Source organism: Equus caballus, chromosome 13 (assembly GCF_041296265.1).
Source record: "Equus caballus isolate H_3958 breed thoroughbred chromosome 13, TB-T2T, whole genome shotgun sequence".
Classification (NCBI taxonomy): Eukaryota; Metazoa; Chordata; class Mammalia; order Perissodactyla; family Equidae; genus Equus; species Equus caballus.
In genome coordinates, this window is record NC_091696.1 from 28,483,247 (window position 1) to 28,499,564 (window position 16,318).

The 16,318-nt window shown below is 36.3% G+C and overlaps 1 protein-coding gene across 17 annotated transcripts in view; it reads right to left on the bottom strand.

The window, feature by feature from the left end:
- TPST1 (tyrosylprotein sulfotransferase 1) overlaps positions 1 to 16,318 on the bottom strand; it is a 187,860-nt gene that overhangs the window by 96,352 nt on the left and 75,190 nt on the right. For all 17 annotated transcript variants that reach the window (XR_011424635.1, XR_011424636.1, XR_011424637.1 and 14 more), the window contains one exon: positions 3,969 to 4,167. Coding sequence is in view for 12 of the 17 variants with exons in the window: in XM_070231803.1 (XP_070087904.1) it covers positions 3,969 to 4,167 (199 nt within the window). In the remaining 5 variants the exon portion in view is untranslated. The remainder of the gene's footprint in view (positions 1 to 3,968; positions 4,168 to 16,318) is intronic.

A 16,318-nucleotide genomic window follows, 5' to 3' on the forward strand; every position in this document is an offset into this window, starting at 1 on the left:
CAGGTCACTTAATCTTCAAGTTCCGCCTTGTCTGCTACTGTGGGTTCTGCACCCTGATACTTGCTTTTCCACGTGATCACTTGCTATTCCTTAGTACTACTGTCTACTCAGGTTTTCAACTGGAATATCAACTGGAGATTCCATTCATGCTTGGATCTGCTTTTCTGCTCTTTCTTCAGATTTAGTAAACAGGTCTTCAAAGTGTTTTTGGCTTGACCCATGTGCCCTGAGGACTTTTCATATCTGCTTACTGGCTCAGAGACACTGCAAATATAGATGAACACAGCAATATCCCACCTCTACTCTAGATTCCTGCTCAGTTTACTGAACAACTCCATCTAGCTTCTGCTTTATAAGGGAACAAGTTTGGACAATCAGTTCAATTAAGGACACTGAGCTTGAGGTCCTTGTGAGCATCCGGGTGGAGATACACAGAAGGCAGTTGGAAATACTGAGGCTGGGGTTCAGGGAAGAGATGCACTGGGGGACAGAGATTTATGATCATCAGCAAATAGGTTGTAATCAAAGCCACATGAGTGGATAAGCGTGATCAAGGAGACTATAAAGCAGAAGTCCTTAACCTGATGGGCTTCAGGGGCATCTATGCATCCACTAAAATTGTGGGTAAAATTTTGTGTATGTATGTGTCTGGTATTTCTAAGGTAGGGATCCATAGGTTTCATAGATTCTCAAATAGGTCTGTAAATCTAAAAAGATTAAAAACCTATGGGGGAGGGAGAAGGCTTAAGATGCATCCTAAAGGGCATTATTTACTGAAATGTGCTACAATTTTGGGATTTGAGACTATTGTGGGAAAGAGTAAGGAATATGTTAGCATTTCATTTCCAATTTACCATCTGAGTCACAGCAACCATGAAACACATGATTTTCTATTCAAAATTGGGCAATTTATCCCAAAAATATGCTGATTCAAACACCAATACTTTTAGACTACCCAGAATTGTATGAAAAACAACACTTTTAGGCCTAGAGCTTTGGATTCTATATTCCCAGTCAAAATGTGAAGTTTTTCTTACTCTCACCCCATAATTAAAGGGAAGAGTCTCCCCAGCCATCTTTTTTCTCTGGAGCCCACCTCATGTCACAGCTGACAACCGAAGATCACTTTTTAAGCATTACTTTATGGAACTTCATGACCATCAATGCTGGATATATTAGCATCTGAGTTTTTACAAGCAAAAAGGCTTTGAAAATACATAGGATTTAGATTACAATAAGGCCTATGAAACCCAACCCCACAAAACAAGAATGTCAGCTTGTACATATTATCACAAAGTGCTCAAAAATGCAATTGCAGTTCACACTTTAGCTTTTTTTTCCTCAAAATTATTTGTCACTTAAGAGACAGACAGAGATAGGAAGGGAAAAAAGTTTTTTTCTAGTGTACATTTTGAAACCCTTTCAAAAGCCACAAATGTGTTATGAAACAAATTCTCTAGTCACATGGATTCAAACCACAACATTCTTCCCAACCTACCACTCAAGCAAGCCAAGAATAATCTAGCCAGCCAACTTGCATGTAAGAAACGTATAATGTCTACTGCCTGGAAAACCTCTAAATATCATTTGTACGTGTACCTTGGCTTATGAAAACCATTTCAAGATTGTACAAAGGATAAAACTATGAATTACTAATTACCAAGAGATTATCAAGGACTATGATCATGGATGCTAGATTGATGTGTATTTCAACTTCAGCAGAATGTAATTCAAAAAATTTTAACACATAAAAAACTCTTTTAAAACCTAAGAGATGGTTCATAAAAGAAAATATACATGTAGGTAATAACCGGAAAATGGTCAATTACATTAATCAATGAAACCTATTAAAATTAGCAAAAATCTAAAACAAAATTACCTGTACCATGCTGGTTCAAAAGATTAAAAAAACATTTTTATCAACATATTCAAGCACCTTAAAAAATTTCAGATAATTTGACCCAATTTGATTCTACTTTTATTAGTCTAATCTTTAAAAAAACCCAAAAAACCCTAAAATGTTATATGTGCAAAGATGTTCATTGTAGCACAATTTGCCAAGGAGAAAGCTATAAATGATAAAATAAAAATGGTAAAATGAATTATAGAACATATACTTGGGAAACACATTGTATTTATTCTTTCATTCATTCACTTACTACTGTTTCAGAAAGGATTTAAGGAGGCTCATATGATGACATATTACTTAGCCATGAAAAATTATGTTCAAAAAGCATGTGCAAAATGTGAAAATGCTCATGAATATTAAGAGGGAAGGAGTGGACACAAAATTGTGTGTCTGCAAAGGTAAGATAGTAAGATATGTAATGCTACCTTTTTATAACAACATGCAGAGAAGGAAGGGAAATACACCAAAATATTAAGAATGGTATATGTCTGGGTGGTAACATTACAAGTGAATTTTATTCTCTTATCTTTTTAACTTTATAAGTTTTATACACTGAGCTTATATTTTTATAATAAAATGCTTATACATATTAAAAGTAGAAAAAGGGCAAAATTATTTAAAAAATAAAAAATCTGCCTTCATATATGATGTTTTACAAGATAGCTCTTCCTGTTTAGCCACTAATGAATAGAAAAAGGAAAATGAGAATACCCAAGAGAAAAAAATCCATATGGAAATTAACTTCAAGAAATATGCTGGGGCCAGCTCAGTGGCACAGCATTGTTAAGTTCGCATGTTCTGCCTGGGCAGCCAGGGTTCGCCAGTTTGGATCCTGGGTGCAGACCTATGCACCAGTTGTCAAGCCATGCTGTGGTAGGTGTCCCACATATAAAGTAGAGGAAGATGGGCACAGATGTTAGCTCAGGGCCAATCTTCCTCAGCAAAAAGAGGATAATTGGCAGATGTTAGCTCAGGGCTAATCTTCCTCAAAAAAAAGAAAAAAAAGAAATATAAATTTGTCAATTAAAGGTATCAAAACAAAGACAGAGTAAAAAGATGATACATTATAAGGTTGTCGGGAGGGGAGGACACTGACATAAATGAGAGAATACCAAAGAAAGGCAAGGAGTTTTAATAATGAAATCAAATAGCCTATCAATGAACTTATGCTAACATGTTTATCTCATTTATACTGTAGCTTCAAACAAGAACACATCTAGAGACAGAAAGTAGAAGTGTGGTTGCCAGGGGCTTGAGGGAGGGGGAACGGGTAATGAGAATGTACTTTTAGTTTGGAAAGATGAAAAAAGTTCTGGAGAAGGATGGTGGGGATGGTTGCACAATAATGTGAATATACTTAATGCCAATGAACTGTACATTTATAAACTGTTAAAACAGTAAATTTTATGTTACGTATATTTTACCGCATACAAAAAAGAATGAATTAAGGTCTGATTTGAAGTAAATTCAACTGGTTAAGGTATATATTCAGATTGGCTCTTTGAGTTCACGGCTTTTCTGAAACAGTATTCTATAATGATGTGAGCATAATTTAAAAGAAAAAGCTGTAATTACACTATAAGAGCAACTTTCTCTTAATCAGAGGGTAGCCTATTGCACCTGTTTACTAATTCTTCTAATGTAGCCAATGTTTAGTTTCAAGTATTAAGGAAGCATGCCTCATCTAAACAAAGGTTTAAAAGTAAAGCAGCCATTAGATTCAAAGAAAAAAGAAAGGAGACGTAAGTGAGGTCACTAATAATTTCAGTGTTCACACAAATTTCTGGTAATTGCTTATGAGGATAAATCTCCAACAGTAAGCCCCATTCCTAGAAATAGGGCAAAATACAGAACTGTCCCCATAGCTCCTGGGAAGAACCACGGTTATCATTAAAATGTAGTGGAAGACTCCTGACGATAAAGCATTCTACAAATAGAATTTTTCTATTTTAAAATAATCTTCTGGTTATAAAAAAGCAAGAAACAAAATAGGAAAAAACTTTTCAGGACTTAAATTCCATAGCCAGTTTTCACAATTCACTTTAAAAATCTCACTTACCCTTCTAGTATTTTCAAGAATTTTGGGATCAGGTTTTCCATAGTTAGGTGGATTGGCATATGGGTCATATCCAAGTTTGGCGAGCATGGGTGCAATCACTGCCATGTCTTGTAAAACATCTGGAGGTATCTTCCCAACCCATTTTGATAGAGCTCCCACATTGACTGGCTTGATGACTTGGTCTGTAGATCTCTCCACTCTGAAAATATATAATGTGAATAAATATTTATTTAGAACACCAAAAAATAGTGTTAAAAGACAGTTGGAAATTATTTTTGATAACTTTAAAATTTGTAAGTGTCTGGATCTGTTGAGAAAGAGGGCACTAATCAGGCTTAACACTATTTACCAGACGTTGTTTAATGTTCTAAATTTGGCAGTGATCAATGGCAACTTCAGATTTCTAGAAACTGGAAAAAGGGTCAGTTGAAAACTTCAGCAGAAAATGTACTGACACTTTAATTGCAACAGTCAGAAAAAAATAACAAAGCTAAGAATGTTTACGAAAACAGCCAGTCAACTTACTCGAAATGCATGATTAATAAACAACTAAATAAATAAATAAGATGGATGGATGAATGACCAGAGGGACAGATAGATGGACTAATGTAACAAAGTAAATACAGCAAAATGTTAATTGTAGCTGGTGGGTAAAATTCTTTTATAATTCCTTCTGTTTGAAATTTTTCAAAATGAAATTTTGGGGGGAAAATAGCCAACCATAATCTGCTAAAAATGAAAACTATTCATTTGTTCTATTTTTCTACTGACTTCCTGAAAAATTTTACTTTCTAACGAAGAAAAAGAAGTGCTGGTGATGATTTTCAATATTATAGAATAAATGTGTTCTACCTCTTGACCTCGGAAATTACTTTTCAGCTTACAGTGATAATATTTACTATATTTGGCTAAATAAGTCATAATCTCAGGATAAAACATAACATAAAATGACACCTAGGTTTAAATTGGATCTGAATTAGCAGATTTTGGCCAAACGACTATAAGACAAAAACGTTAGGAGAGTTTTACATCATAATACATAAGAAGTCATTCAAACATAATATTCCAATAAAGGATAAAAACCCTTTTTCTTTAAGGATATGAACTCTCCCAGGAGATAATCTTTATCTGATGAGGAATCCCTCAGAGAGACTCCACTCCTAAAATAACAGACAAGAGAAAAATGAAATGATTCCTCCCTGGGATGCTGTGAGACCACTACTCCAGGTTTCCTTCCTGCCTCAAAGGCCACATTCTTTTCTTCCGTTTTGAAAACTTCTCCAGAAAAAGAAAAAGAAAATCTTTAAAAAAAAAAAAGAAACTTCTTCAGGATTCCACTTAACTCTATATGTCTAGATGGACTTAATAGATCTATATAGAATATTCCATCCAAAAATAGCAGAATACACATTCTTTTCAAGTGCACATGGAACATTCTAAAAGACAGACCATGTGTTGGGAAACAAGGCAAGCCTCAATACATTTAAGAAACTAGAAACCATATCGAGCATCTTTGCTGACCACAATGCTATGAAACCAGAAACTGACTACAAGAAAAAGGCTGGAAAAGTCACAAATATGTGGAGACTAAACAACATGCTACTGAACACCCATTTGATCAATGAAGAAATCAAAAAATACCTAGAGCCAAATGAAAATGAAAATTCAACATACCAACTACTATGGGATGCAAGAAAAGTGGTGCTAAGAGGGAAATTTACAGCAATACAGGCCTACCTCAACAAAGAAGAAAAATCTCAAATAAATAATATTAAACTACACCTAACGAAACTAGAAAAAGAAGAAAAAGTAAAGTCCAAAGTCAGCAGAAGGAGGGAAATAAAAATTAGAGCAGAAATACACAAAACAGAGACCAAAAACAATAAAAAGGATTGATGAAACTAAGAGCTGGTTCTTTGAAAAGATAAACAAAATTGACAAACCCTTAGCCAGACTCACTAAGAAAAAAAGAGAGAAGGCTCGAATAGATAAAATTAAAAATGAAAGAGCAGAAATTACAATGGATACCACAGAAATACAAAGGATTTTAAGAGAATACTATGAAAAACCATATACCAACAAATTGGATAACCTAGAACAAACGAATAAATTTTTAGATTCATACAACCTCTCAAAACTGAACGAAGAAGAAATAGAGAATCTGAATATAACAATCACAAGTAAAGATATTAAAACAGTAATCAAAAACCTCCCAAAAAACAAAAGTCCAGGACCAGATGACTTCTCTAGAGAATTCTACCAAACATTCAAAGATTTACTAACTATCCTTCTTAAACTATTACAAACAATTGAAGAAGATGGAGCACTTCCTAACTCATTCTGAGGCCAACATCACCCTGATCCCAAAAACAGACAAGGACAACACAAAGAAGGAAAATTACAGGCCAATATTGCTGATGAACAGAGATGCTAAAATCCTCAACAAAACATTGGCAAACTGAATATAGCAATTCATTAAAGGGATCACACGCCACGATCAAGCGGGATTTCTAACAGAGATGCAAGGATGGTTCAACATCCACAAATCAATCAATGTGATACATCGCATTAACAAAATGAGGAATAAAAATCACATGAACAACTCAATAGATGCAGAGAAAGCATTTGACAAGATACAGCATCCATTTATGATGAAAACTCAATAAAATGGGTATAGAAGGAAAGTATCTCAACATAATAAAGGCCATCATATATGACAAATCCACAGCCAACATCATACTCGATGAAAAACTGAAAGCCATCCCCCTGAGAACAAGAACAAGACAAGGGTGCCCACTCTTATTCAGCATAGTACTGGAGGTTTTTGACCAGGGAAATTAGGCAAGAAAAAGAAATAAAAGTTACGCAAACAGGCAAGAAAGAAGTGAAACACTCGCTGTTTGCGAACAACATGACTCTCTATATAGAAAATCCTAAAGAATCCATCAGAAAAGTATTAGAAACAATAAACAACTATAGCAGAGTTGCAGGGTACAAAATCAACTTACAAAACTCAGGTGCATTTCTATACTTTAATAATGAACTAACAGAACACTCAAGAATACAATCCCATTTACAATCACAACAAAAAGAATAAAATACCTAGGAATAAATTTAAGCAAGGAGGTAAATTTAACTATTCCACTGAATACTACAAGACATTGTTGAAAGAAACTGAAGAAGACATAAAAATATAGAAAGATATTCCATGCTCTTGGACTGGAAGAATAAATATAGTTAAAATGTCCATATTACCTATAGCAATCTATAGATTCAGTGCAATCCCAATGAGACTCCCAGTGACATTCTTCACAGAAATAGAACAAAGAATCCTAAAATTTATATGGAACAACAAGACCCCAAATAGCTAAAGCAATCCTGAGAAAAAAGAACAAAGCTGGAAGCATCACAACCACTGACTTCAAGATATACTACAACACTACAGTAATCAAAACAGCACAGTACTCGTACAAAAGCAGACACACAGATCAATGGAACAGAATTGAAAGCCCAGAAATAAAACCATACATCTATGGACAGCTAATCTTTGAAAAACGAGCCAAGAACATACAATGGAGAAAGAAAGGTCTCTTCCATAATCGGTGTTGGGAAAACGGGACAGCCATGTGCAAAAGAATGAAAGTAGATCATCTTGCACCATATACAAAAATTAACTCAAAATGGATCAAGACTTGAATGTAAGACCAGAAACCATAAAACACCTAGAAGAAAATAAAGGAAGTATGCTCTCTGACATCAGTCTTAGCAGCATCTTTTCAAATACCATGTCTACTCAGGAATGGGAAACAAAAGAAAAAATTAACAAATGGGACCACATCACACTAAAAAGCTTCTGCAAAGCAAAAGAAACCATGGACAAAATGAAAAGACAACCTCCCAAATGGGAGAAAATATTTACAAATCACACATCCGAAAAAGGGTTAATTCCCAAAATATATAAAGAACTCATATAACTCAACTACAAAAAAATAAACAACTTGATCAAAAAACGGGCAGAGTATGAACAGACATTTTTCCAAAGAAGATATACAAAAGGCCAACAGGCACATGAAAAGATATTCAACTCACTAATTATTAGTGAAATGCAAATCAAAACTACAATGAGATATCACCTTACACCTGTTGGAATGGCTATAATCACCAAGACAAAAAACAACAAATGTTGGAGAGGATGGGGAGAAAAGGGAACCCTCAAACACTATTGGTAGGAATGTAAACTGGTGCAGCCATTATGGAAAACAGTATGGAGTTTTCTCAAAAAATGAAAAATCTAAATACCATATGACCCAGCTATCCTAATACTGGGTATTTATCCAAAGAACTTGAAATCAACAATTGAAAGAGATTGATGCACCCTTATGTTCACTGCAGCATTATTCACTATAGCCAAGAGGTGGGAGCAACCCAACTTCCCGTCAACTGATGAATGGATAAAGAAGATGTGGTGTATGTATGTGTTTTTATATATATATATAATGGAATACTATGCAGCTATAAAAAAAGACAAAATCATCCCATGTGCAACAACATGGATGGATCCTGAGGGTATTATGTTAAGTGAAATAAGCCAGACAGAGAAAGACAAACACCGTATGATTTCACTCACATGTGGAAGATAAACTCATGGATAAAGAGAATAGATTAGTGGTTACAAGAGGGGAAGAGGGTAGAAGGGGTGGGCTAAAGGGGTAAAGGGGCACATATGCATGGTGATGGATAATTACTACTGGGCCTTTCACAGACAACAGTTTGTGACCCCTACTTCACACTAAATCCTTTGTTGGCTAAACGTTTGACAGATATCTTTGCCCTCTCCATGGCTTGCCTTTTGACTTTATTATTGGTATTTTCTAATAAACAGGATTTCTTAATTAAAAAAAAAAAAACCTAAGATGTTCCAAAACCTTGACACGTCATCTTCTTCTCCAAATATACTCCTCTTCATGTACATCTTATCTTGATAAATGGCACCTATCCACAAGGCAAAGACGAGATCTGGGATGAAACAGGGAGAAAGCAAGATCACTCCCAAGTTATCTAGTTCTACAGGCTTTATCTCTGAGTAGGACAACCTCTCCTCCATTCCTACTGCCACTACCTTAGTTCATGTCACCATGATTTCTCGCCCAGATTACTACAAAAGTCTCCTAATTTCCCTCCATTTAAATTGTCGGCTTCCTTGCCCAACTATTTATCATTCTACCAGCATATAAGAAGGGTCTATGTCTTACTAATCTCACTATCACCAGAACCTAGCACATTAACAGACAATAACAGGTAACAGATGCTCAATAAATGTTTATTAAATGAATGACTAAAAGCTTTTCATGGGAGAAAAAAACTCCACAAATTTAGTTTATACAAACATGCTCAAGAGAAGTCAAGGATCATATCTTTATAAGGCGATTAATTGACACAAGATGAAATAACTAGAGACTATCTAAGTGCTAAACACTACATGATATTTACTGTGGGTGCATTAGGAATGTTAGAGAATGAAAGTCATGTCTGCAGCAATAAACATTTACAGAAAAAAAAGCTCATAGAAACAAAGAATAACATTTTCTTTTCATTCTGTCGGGCATTTTGCATATGATTTTTAATTTAATCCTTAAAACAACCTTAAGAGAAAGATATTATCAGTAACCATTTTTCAATTGTGTAAACTGAGACATAGAGAAGGTAAGTTATTTACCCAGGGTCATACCGTCTGGAAATAATGGAATTAAGAATTTGAACCCATGTTGTGACTCCAAAGCTCCTGTTTTTCCCAGTTTCTCTTACTGCCATCCTAGTGATTATCTTAATTTTTACATTCTATGCTTCCTTATAAACCTTGGCCTTTTGCTCTACACTGCATAGAGTGGACAAGTTGGTTTGCCACAATGATAAAAACATACAAATGAACTATTGACATAATATGTATATACAGTGCTGTGCTAGTACTGTGTAACAACCTGTTCTCCAGGTGGGAAAAAGCAATGATTTGTTGCATTTACTGATGTCCATGGTGGAACCTCCCACCACAGCTGATTTCAAGCTACCAACATGATGTCACTGACTGCAGAGTTGGGAAGAGATGCACAAAATGGGCTCTCTATAGCTGGAGCAAGCCAGCTCCAGCAGACCACTGGATATCTACAGGGCCACAATCTCTTATCCCAAATTCTGAAATCCAAAAAGCTCTAAAAACTAAACTCATTTGGCAGCAAAACATGACCTGAACTGATAGGAATCTATTTATGGTCTTTATTCTACTAGGCACAAACAATCACACTCTTTAATGAGTCTGATTAGAGTGCTGACCCAGAACAAGCAGTGGATGTTACATGTGTTCTGTACATCCCAAAATTTCTGAATTCTGAAACACATTTGTATTAAGCCCTGGAGTCACACATAGGGTCTTGTATGTCATGACTGGGAAGATGGTTTTATCTTGAAAATGCTGGGGAATGACAGAAGGGTTTTAATCACAGGACTGACATAATCAGATTATCATTATCAGTTTTTAATGCTGATAACTATGGGAAGAGTAGATTAAAGGAAGGGGCAACTAGGGTCAGCAAAACCAGTAAAGAAGTTCAACTACATACTGGAAGAGATGAGAAATGATTAAAGCTTCAACAATAGCAAGCAATATAGAGATAGAAAGAAGAGAAACTCCATAGATTTTTTTTAAATTGATGAGACTTAATGGCCAGTTAGATATGTAAGGAAGGAAGGAGAGGAGTCTAGACGAATCCAGATTTAACTTGAAGGACTGAATGGATGGTGTTACCATTCATTACAATAAGGTAGTATGGAGGAAAAGCATATGATGCTGTTACTTCGTATTGTTTCAAGTGTAGGGAACGAAGAAAAAGAGGTAAACTGATACTAGTCATAAAGTTACCAAAAGTCTAAAGAAAAATTAGAGTTGAGACTGGAATGTAGTATGTGCTCAATAAACAATAGCTATTACTATTTTTTTCACCCAGATTATTGTTGTCCTGGTTCATAAGAAAAGTAAAAGCCATTACTTATCATTATGATAGAATAAACGATTTAAAGATAAAGTCCAATCATCTCTTTTTATGAAAGAGATAGAACTCTAAAAGTACTTGGGAAGGCCTACTGCATATCAATTAGGTGTTTCTCTTTAAGACAGCAGTTAACAGCATTTTATATTTATTGAGCATAAAGCTGAAATTAAACATTTTTTGAATACCCACTGTGTCAGGTCAAGTGTTAGATACCAAGGATGCAAAGATGACTAGGCCATGGCCCTCCTCTCAAGAAGCTCAGAGTCCAGTAAGAGAGATAAACATATACACATGATTAATATGCAGCAGGATAAATGTAATGACAGAGGTTAGAAACCATTATTATGGGAATGCAGATGACATAACTAGGCCATTCTTCTCCTGGAGTGGGACAGGAGTCAGGGCAAGTTACCAAGGAGCTAAGGTTGAGGTTAATCATCTATGGGTCACAGGCCAAATCCAGTCCCACTGCCTGTTTTTGTCTGGCTTCAAACTAAGAATGGCTTTCACATTTTTAAATGGCTTTTTAAAACAAAAAATCTAAAGAACAATATTTCATAACACATGAAAATCACATGAAATTCAAATTTCAATGTCATAAAGTTTTATTGGAACATAGCTGTGCTCATTTGTTTACACATTATCTATGGCTGCTCTTGTGCTGCAATGGCAGAGTTGAGTAGTTGAGGTAAAGATTATACGGTTCCCAAACCTAAAATATTTACTACTATCTGGAGCCCTTAACAGGAAAAATTTGTCAGCCCTGATCTAAGACTATATCTTAAGGGCATACAGGATCAGTGTGGGCATCTCAGGTGATGTCCTTCCTCACAGAAGAGCCACATCAACTTTCACACACGTGAGACAAGCTGGTGCACTTCGAGAATGGCACATGAGGAGAGCTAAGGATGTACTGAAGCTGCTTGTGGGGTAAGGGTGAGAGCGGTAAAAGAAACAATAGTGTTTACTTTGCACTTACCAGGTTAAAGACAGACATTTGTTGAGCTATAAGGATAAATAAATAAAATAAAGTAAAATAGAAAATAAAATAAAATACAAGAGAGGGTGTGGTCCCAAATCCTCAAGGAGGTCACTGTCTGGTTGATGAGCCACACAAACTTTCCACACTTAAACTCAGAGTTGCTCTTAGTTCCAAATCAGCTCCTTGGGCTCACCTTTCCTCTTTTCCCACAGGTTCTAGTTATTTAGTCTGCCACTTTCTAAGAGTAGCAAGGTGTAGTGGGGAGAATGCAGACCTGGAAGTTGGGCATGTGTGATCTAGCTCTGTGATCGAAGAAACTCTGATCCTCAGAGACTGGGGACTCTGACCACTAGAGACACAGTTTTGAAAAGATTGTTCAAAACCAGAGATTGGCAAACTATGGCCCAAACCTGGCCTGCTGCCTGTTTTATAAATACAGTTTCACTGGAACATAGCTACACCCATTTGTTTCTGTCTATGGGTACTCTACAACACCAGAACTGAACAGTTACAACAGAAATCATACGGCCTGTGAAGCCAAAAATATCTGGTCCTTTACAGAAAAAGTTTGTCATTCTGTTCACAAGGATACAGTTATTAGAAACAAATGAGCCTGGTCCAGAGAGCCCGATTTTCTTTTTTAGACAATAAAGTGCAGGCTGGATGGAGCTTTATCAAATCTTTCTTACTCTTTCAGTCCTTCTAGAAATTAACCAACACTTACTGCTGAAGTGTACTAGGGTATAAATTAATTACCACTCCAGCACCCTTTCATCTCACTGGGATTTTAAAAGATATTGCCTGACAGACTGGTATATTTCAACAACCACAGCCCAGGCAAAGCACTGCAAACCAAAATATCTTGTGACTGTGCAGGTTTTCCCCTAGTTGTAAACGTCCAGGCTCCATTTCCTCAGTAACACACATAGTGGAAGGCACCCCTCCTCGGGGAACTGGGACAATGCCAAAGTCTTGAATGACTGAGGTGAATAAAATTCTCCAAGACACTCATTTTAAAAGCATGGATGTTCCAGGAGTGTTAGTTAAACACAACAGCCAGGTGGGCTGCCAAACCACAGGTCTGAATTGTGCAACACGGCAACTACTACAGGAAAACAAATTATCTGGACTAAAGCATCAGAGTTGGAATGGGCACGCAAAAAGGAATGGGTAAAAGATTACATCCATACGGTTATACTTAGTATAGTAAAAAGACAAAATACTACTAAAAATCATGTTTTTAAAGACTATTTTACTCTTAGAAAGTACTCAGGTTATGTCTTGTGAAAGAATTTAAAAATGTGTACACAACGTAAGTTCAACTTTGCAAAAATGTGTTACAGATGCATGTTATATATATGCACAGAATCATACCAAAAAGCCAACAATGAAAGTGATAAAATTAAGAGTGATTTTTATTTTCTTACCTAAATTTTCTGTATTTTCCAATTTTCAATGATAAACAATGTCTTTCTTTTTTAGCCCATGCAACAGTGGGGAAAATAGGATCACAAAGATTCACTCAGAAGTCTAATACTTATCTCAAACCCAACATAGTCCAAACTGAACTCCTGATCTTAACCCTAAAATCTACTATACCCACAGCCCTCCCCATTTCAGTTGAAAGCAACTCCTTTCTTCTGGCTGCACAGGATAAAATAAAATAAAACTGGAGTTGTCTTTTGACTACTCTCTTTCTCTCATATTCCATATCCAATCCAACAAAAAATCTTATCAACTATACCTCAAAATATACCCAAATATGATCACTTCTCATTAACTCCACTGCCACTCCCCTGGTCCAACCCAACATTCTCTCTCGCCTGGATTTCTACAACATTCTTCTAATAGTCTTGCTGCTTCTTCCTTTATATCCCTGTGTTTTATTCTCAGTCTACAAGCCAGAGAGAGCCTTTAAAAACACAAGTCAGATCATGTTATTCCTCTGCTCAAAATTCTGCAACACCTCCCCAGTTATTCCAAGTCCTGAAAATGAGAGGGAATCTGAGGAACGGGAAAACAGTTCTTCAGTCTCGCCAAACCATCCCCTAAAAACAAAGAAACCAGATAGCAAAACAAAAAACCCATGAACAACATTTAAAACAAAACTGGTGACGAAGCAGCCCCACAAACCCCAAAATGCAAGTTGGTGGAGACAACCAACATAGCTGTAATACCTGCACGGAATGAATGTTCATGGGGGAAGAAGGAGAAGGAAGCAGAGGGGCATCTGAAAGACAGCCATACTCTGAAAACCACAGCAGATGTATTTCACAACACCACTTAAAACTGCAAAGGGTTTCTCCCAAACCAAAAGACGAGTGCAAGGGGCCTGCTAAGTTCTAAAAGGGGTCAAAGAAGGCTGAGAAACATGAACTCTTGAAACCAACCAGCCGAAGCTCCTATCCAGGACAGGGCACCATACTGAGGGGAAAATTCTAGGAGTAGAATCAGAATAGGGACAGAGACAACGGAGTAAGAAGGTTCAGATACAATTGAGGGAGGGGTCAGAAAGCAAGCCACCATGTTACTTAATACTTTACCAAAAAACAGAAGAGGGAAATCTGTGAAATTCATAAAGCTATCTTGAACCATTTCTCCTTCTAAAAGTTCAAGAAAACTATTTTCATGTACAAATGAGCAACAAAAAAAGTATAAGGTCAAATCTTACACCAAGTTATTATAAGAAAAAAAGAGAATAAGGAGAATAACATCTCCATGGGTAAGGAAAGTAGCCAGAAAGATATGCCCACAAAACATATTAAAATTGTAACTTACTATTTAAAAATAAGCTAAAAGACATTAAGAAAATGATACAAGATATGAAACAATATAAATCATAATCACAAAAACTCATAAATGAAGTGATAGAGCTCAGGAAAAAATTAGAAATGAAACAAAAAAATCATTTCAGAAATGAAGACTAAACTTGAAGTGTTAATAAATATAACAGACAACCTTAAAAGAAAGTAAAAGTGAAACAGAATAATACCTTCAAATATTTAAGTGTTTTTCAATGTAAAATGATCGGAAATATAAGAAATAGTTTAAAAATAAAAAGCAAATGAAGAGACTAGATGAATTCAAGACTAAGTGACCAAATATTGAAGAAGGTCAAAAACTTAACAAAACAAAACCCCCAGTATATGAATAATATGGGTCTTTGAAGAAGGAAAAAATGAAAGTTAGGGACTGAGGAAATACTAAAAACCAAAATTCAAAGAAAACATTCTTTCAAAAAAAAAATTTTAACTATATATTGACAAAGCACATAGTCTCCCTGAGAATATCTGCTTTACAATGACCAAATCAAGACATATTCCAGTAAAACTATGGGACTTAAAGAAAAAATAATCCTTAGAGCATCTAGGCAAAATAAGCAAGTGATTTACAGAAGAAAAACAAAGGAGCAAATAAAAAAATAAGAACCAAAATTAGATTATCAGACCTTTCAACATCAGTACTTTTTGCCAAAGGAAAATGGAGCAATCTATTTAACATACACATGGAAGAAAATTAAACTGAGAGTTTTATATCCAGCAAAACTGATTATCAGGTATAAAGGGCACAGAGCAGCTATTATGGAAATTAAGAAATCAGAAAATATTGTTTCCCATGGGTATTTTCTGAAGAATCTAGTAGAGCTGAAGTCAGCAAACTTTTTCTGTAGAAGACTAGATAGCAAATATTTCAGGCTTTCAAGTCACAGTCTCTACTGCACATCTTCCTTTTTAAAAATTTTTACAGCTCTTTAAAAACTGTAAAAACATTCTTAGAGGGTGACATCAGCAACATGGTGGAGTGAGCTGTTCCCTTTGTCCCTCCTGCTTCAAAGTACAACTAAATGGACATTCATTGATCAGTGGAGGCTACCCACATAGCACATCAGGATGCGTGAGAGACCCGTGCAGTTGTGAAGTGGGATCTGATGTGGGATGGACTACCCCCTGGGAGAGAAAGTGGAGACAGGTGAGCACTCTCTGGCCCCTCAGCAGCCCACTACACGTGTGCAACTGCTCTCCTGGCTGGAGTGCTCATAGCACTGCTGTGGCCCTGAGAGTGGGAGTGTGCCTTGCCACAGGTGCAGAAACAGGTGATAGCAGCCGTGAGCCCCCAGATGATTGCTTCCCCATCCAGTGAGAGAGTCCACAGGGCCAGGGTAGACAGTGAGTGACTCAGGCTTGGACCCAGGGGGCAGACCCCATCCACCAAGAATAAGGGGTGGTGCAACCTAGGAGTAGACGGAGGCAGAGCTGCAAGCCTGGGTGAACGAGCTCCTGGCTGCCTCGAATGCTGATAGTACTGCTGCAGCCCTGAAGAGGGGA